Below are 5589 nucleotides of genomic sequence, written 5' to 3' on the forward strand. Positions count from 1 at the left end.
ACTATAACCTCCATCAATTCAAAGAACAACGTCTCAGTCGATGGTATGCCACGCCATGTTTTTGATGTGCGGAAGATTGTCAGTGCTTCAGAGGATGGAACCAGCTGCAGTGGGCAGGATGATGAAGACAGCAGCAGTAGGCAAGATGATGAAGGCAGCGCGCCAGGAACTCAGGCCAGTCCCGGGGTCGCACAGCGACCACAGAGGGAGCGGTACCCTCCTCCCTGGTTGGCTGATTATGAAACCAATTTAAGGTAGTTCGGGAGCGAGGAGTGAGTGGGAGAGCCGGTTGAATGATCTATAGATCAGGGGAGCGTGTGGTGTTATGAGCTGTGTGTTGTGGTGGAGAGGGGTGAGGCAAACAGAGGTGAAGCCAGACCGGAAGGGTCAGTTCGGAAGTCGGCGACACGCGGTCGAAGGCTGGCACGTGGAGTCAGTCAGAAAACAGCGATGTTACGAGAAAGACGTGTTCTGATCAGGACCGATCGTGTACTCCGCTGCGGTCGGCAAGGTAAGGTCCAACGTTTCATTCTGTCCTTTTGCTTCTTGTTGTCTTCTTCCTCCATCTCACCACAAAAGTTAATTTAAATGGCACCTTAATAATGCTAACAACGAAACAAATGACAATGATCTCGTGCAAGAGACATGTCTAAAACTCACACAACGTTTTTATACATTTTCGTATTATAAATTACTAGTATTCGTAACCGGCATTGCTCGGGTTTATTATCGTCTAAAATAAGTATAATCACATATATTCATTCCAGTTGTAATTTTGTATCAGCTGCTTTAAAAAGAAAGATTATTTCCCGTTCAACAGGGAATGTTGAGTCACTCAGAAGTGTTGTGTTCAAACAATTTAGAGGATAGTTCGAGTAAAGCTTCGTAAAAATGCGCAAATAATCAAATGGAAGTGATGTAGAGAATGTAACTATCTTAGCCTATCTTTTATAGATAAAATCATAAACATTGCTTCCCCCCCCCCACCCCGGAAAGTGCGTTTGTTTTAAATTCGTACTTCAATTTATATATTTACTTTAAATGAGTTATTTTTCTAATCAGTTACTTTTCCTTCAGCATTTGCCTCTTAACTGGCATTCAAAGGAAGTGAAGGTTTAAGCTCGGAGCTGGCTGTGGAACCCAGCCCGTCCGTCCAATAATTCCACCGGTTTAGTTGTGGACACAATAATGCCCTCCTCTAAAGAACATGCTTTAACAAAAGCTAATGGGTACTTCACTTCCAGTGTTCTTACAGCACATCGGACACTAACCTAGGATTTCTAAGCCTCCACACTGTTGTCGGAAAGTCATTAACCTTCGTTAAATCCACTATAGGGTTAACATGAAGTTTACCGTCGTGAAATAGTGAAAGTAAAATATCCCCCCCACCCGAAGTGACAACACTGACACCCTAAAATTTCATGAAAAAAACTCCCTCGTTATGCCAGTCCACATGCACCTACATGTACAATAAATTCTAGACCTCTACTGCTTTTTCACAAATAGCAGCTGAGGTACACCGTACAAACATACCATACCCAGCAACGAGCACTACTGACAAAACCATTTGATGGCTTGCATGTTAGCCAACACAGTTACATGCCGGGGATGAGAAATAACGGACGGGGAGGTGACATTGTTCCTGTGAATTTACTAGGACTATATGAACTTTTTGAGAAAGTCATTTGACTCTACCCATCACAATTCAGCTAATGTATATGTAGGTAAGAGACTATTCGCAAAACGAAATGATTTTGTGCTGCAAATATAATACTGCGGTTTGTTGGTGTAATTTCTTGAGAGACGTAGCATTTGCGAGCACACCCACAACTCGGTGGAGTGGATGCTGCAGGGTGTCAGATTATTGTGGAAATAAATGAATGGAAGTATATGCATCGGAAATATTACCGAGGAGAGTGGCATAACGGATACTGTGTGTTTGGTGCAGAAGAAAGGGATACAGGAAAGTGCTGCTTGATTGAAATTCCCGATCGCATGCACAAAACATCCGTATGTGTAGTGGTTAGGTGAGTATCATGGAAAACAGATGCAAAAGGAATGTGTATGCCTTTGAAGTAAACAAATGAGTGAATGGATTCATAATTAAAAATAATTTGTCGTTGGTACACATAATTCTTCACTACATGCAAAATGTTGACAACTGCCACGAGTTGCTAGAAATAGAAACAGGGTACATCTGTGGAAATGATATGTCACAATTGAATATATGTTTGTGTGTGTATGTATGTAGTCATCTGATACAGTAGTCTACCGCAGAACTTCGAACATTGCTCTGGTCTCTGAGAAAAGCTGTCGTGTTGTAAACCTTCCTCGTTTGGCTGCATAGGGCCTTCTCTCCCTCTGTCTTGTTGACCACTGAATTTATAAGAATCGTGGCAGCTAGAAGGACAGACATACTACAGCAGAGTCTGTACCTAAATAGGTCAGCTCCTGTCCATTTGAACTCCGCCTGAAGTTAAAAGGTTAAAAGGAGTTGATCAATCACTTTTTGACAGGACAAAGAAAACCTGTTTTCCCGCCTGTTGATTGTGGTGGTTTGGACGACCGAGAATTCTTGGATTCGGTTTCGAATCTTGGCTTGGAGAAGGAAGTGTTAATTTTTACACACACATATACATACGATAGGTTTCCCTCGTTAACCAAATTCACTCACAAGGTACTGGGTTGATTCGGGTCTATTGTAAAGGAATTTTCTCAAAGCACCATGCATTGGAACTGAACTTGAAATTATGTGATTACAAGGCGAACTTAACAAGACAGCCATGTCTGCATCACCACAGCAACGTATTTTTTTTTTAATGACTAACTTGTTTCAGTTTGAATAAACGTTCTCAGATTAAGTCACTTGACAAGCAATCATAATTCTGAAATACAAAAAGTACTAATGTGAGAAAAAAAAAATTAGATCTAATCAATGATTTGATTAAGCTTGTTCGTATCATAGAGGTTCTCAACTTGGGCGGCACCGCCACCATGGGGACTCCGAGCATGTCGAGGGGGGCAGTGAGGAAACATAATTAACATACTAAAGTTTGCACATAGTAGTACTTATATAAACAACGAAATAATTTGCAATATGTCAAGGAGACTTACGACTTCTTTTGACTCACATTGAACCTGATATAGAAAATTTAGCTAGATTTCACCAGGCACAGGGCAGTCATTAACTTGCAATGTATAGAGAAAATTTACAAGTTTTGTCTTTATTGATGAGCGTGTTAAATAATAAAGCATTAAGATAATATGACTCTCCCCAGACACAAAACAATTTTTTTTATTATTCCACTGTTAAAAGCTTATACAATCCATTTTTTTTTTAGTAAAATTTATAAATCATCATCCATGTTAAGTTGGTTTAGTCGTGATAATTCACTCACCACTCAAGTGGCCGCTAGGCATAACAAATACTTAAAAAAGGGAGCGTTACACCAATCCATCATCATGGATTGCTTTCCCCCTTTGGGAGTTCTACTTATTTATTTATCTATTTATTTATTATATCTTTCTCCGTTTTCTTCCTCTGTTTAGACGAACTTTCCTACCTTTTCGGACAAAACCTTTTGTAACCTTCGTCCTGTCTTTGTCCTTATATGTCTTTAATTGATATTAGCCCTTGTGGCCAATAAAACGAATTAATTATTATTATTAAAAGATGAAAGGCAAAGCGGGCCTCGGTGGCTGAATTTAAACACGAGAGTGGAGAGAGTTAGAGGTAATACTGCAAGGCATTTTCTCCAACGCATTAACGATATCTCACAAAAAGATATCTCATTTGATCAAAGGTCTGTTTGAGCAGAGCTGATCTTGGGCTAAACGATAACGACGATGACAAGTAACAAGTAGTAGTAGTAATTGTAGGAGTGGTGGTGGTGGTAGTAGTAGTAGAAGTAATGGTGGTGGCGGTGGTCATTGTCGTAGTAGGAAAGAAGTTTAATAACATCACCGACTTATTTCTTTTTTTATAAATTGATAAATATATCGGAATTTATTCAATCGATTTTACGTTACCCATCACAACTGCTACTACAATGTGGCATTGAGCCAAACTTTGAAGCCTATGGGTGAAACCTTTTAGTTTTTTGACTGTATCTGTGATTGAAAGGATAGTTTAAATACTTGAGATTGAGAGACAGAAACCAAATTTCAGTATTTCATGAAAAGAATACAGTAATGCCTCACTTTACGAGACTCCAGGTTTACGAGTTGTATTTTTCAAGCACAAGATCCAAATTTTGAACGAAGTGCAAAAGTTTCTACAACCATAACAAAAGCTTCTGCGTGTTAGCGAGAAATTTATTGAGAGTGAAGAAAAGCTTCTTCTTAGCAAATAACTCTAGACTTGTTTTTAAAAAGAAATCTACAAGTCCGTCTACGAGTGCTTGTGAATCGGCAATCGCGTCCAAAAGTGATGATGTGTGCCAGTCTAGTGCGAGTGAAAGTGATTCAGAAAACAATTATAATAATAATATTTTTTATTGTAAATGATCTTGACATTCCTTTTATTTTACATAAAATATTCTTTACATTCTACTCTTGTTTTATTGCCATTTATTTACGAGTATGATAAATTTTATAGGTAAAATATTTTCTGGGAACGAATTACGATTTATAACATTACTACTATTGGAAATTATTGCTCCGTTTTGCGAGTTTTCGCTTTACGAGCAGTCTCCGAACACATTAACTCGTATATCGAAGCATTACTGTATAGGGAATTGGGGGCTATGATGCTTATATCGTTTCTGAACGTGAAATATCTATGACTAGGAATCAAGTCTCAGCTTGAGGAGAGTTTCCTGCTTATAGTAAACCTGCCCAGACTCACCATTCATCATCATCGCCATCATGATCACCATGATCGTCACCCCCCCCCCCTACACAACAACTGAGCATTTCGAGTCATAGGAACCGTAAAGCCGGTTATTCAATCTCCATGACCGAACTCACATTTCCTCCTAAACGGGATGCCAATCTGTCGCAGGGGCTACACATTCACAGCCGAGTGCATTGAAGCAGCGTGAAATGAAGTGTTTTACTGAAGAACATAACACACTGCACCGCCCGGTCCGAGAATCGAAACCACGATTGTGAGTGCACCATCCTAACCACTAGGTCACTCGCCTTCACTAGATTCATACTGCCTATGCTGTATAAGTATTCCTCCCAACAGCATACCAGATCGCGAAGTATAGTCCTCGGCTAGACAAAGGAAGTGGTATTTAACTTGAAGCATGCCTGTGCGGGTCACGTCTCGTCAATCGGTCGATGACCTGAACTATATAACCACTACCATCGCTGCTGCTGCTGCTGCTACCGCCGCCGCTACCAAAATAACGACTACGTCATAAATCACGCGCATAAAATGTTTCTTCTGATGCATAATTGTACCTTAAAAATATTTTTAGTAATGAATATGTGCAGTACAGGCATACCTCACCCTACGTCGTTAATTTGTTCCAGGAGACACGACTTACGTCGAAAAACGACTAAGTCGAATTAACTTGTCTCTAGGCTAGGCTAGGCCGAATTTAGGGCAAAAAAAAAAAAAGTAATCTAAATTTACGAATA

General features: G+C 39.8%; 1 protein-coding gene across 1 annotated transcript in view; it reads left to right on the top strand.

Moving 5' to 3' along the window:
• The first annotated feature begins 435 nt into the window (after nucleotides 1–435).
• The window catches only part of LOC106882582 (keratinocyte-associated protein 2), a 37629-nt gene continuing 32475 nt past the window's right edge, over nucleotides 436–5589 (top strand). The window contains exon 1 of the mRNA XM_052978279.1: nucleotides 436–511. Coding sequence (XP_052834239.1) covers nucleotides 451–511 — 61 coding nt within the window. The 5' untranslated portion in view covers nucleotides 436–450. The remainder of the gene's footprint in view (nucleotides 512–5589) is intronic.

The sequence above is a fragment of the Octopus bimaculoides genome, chromosome 2 (assembly GCF_001194135.2).
Source record: "Octopus bimaculoides isolate UCB-OBI-ISO-001 chromosome 2, ASM119413v2, whole genome shotgun sequence".
NCBI lineage: Eukaryota > Metazoa > Mollusca > Cephalopoda > Octopoda > Octopodidae > Octopus > Octopus bimaculoides.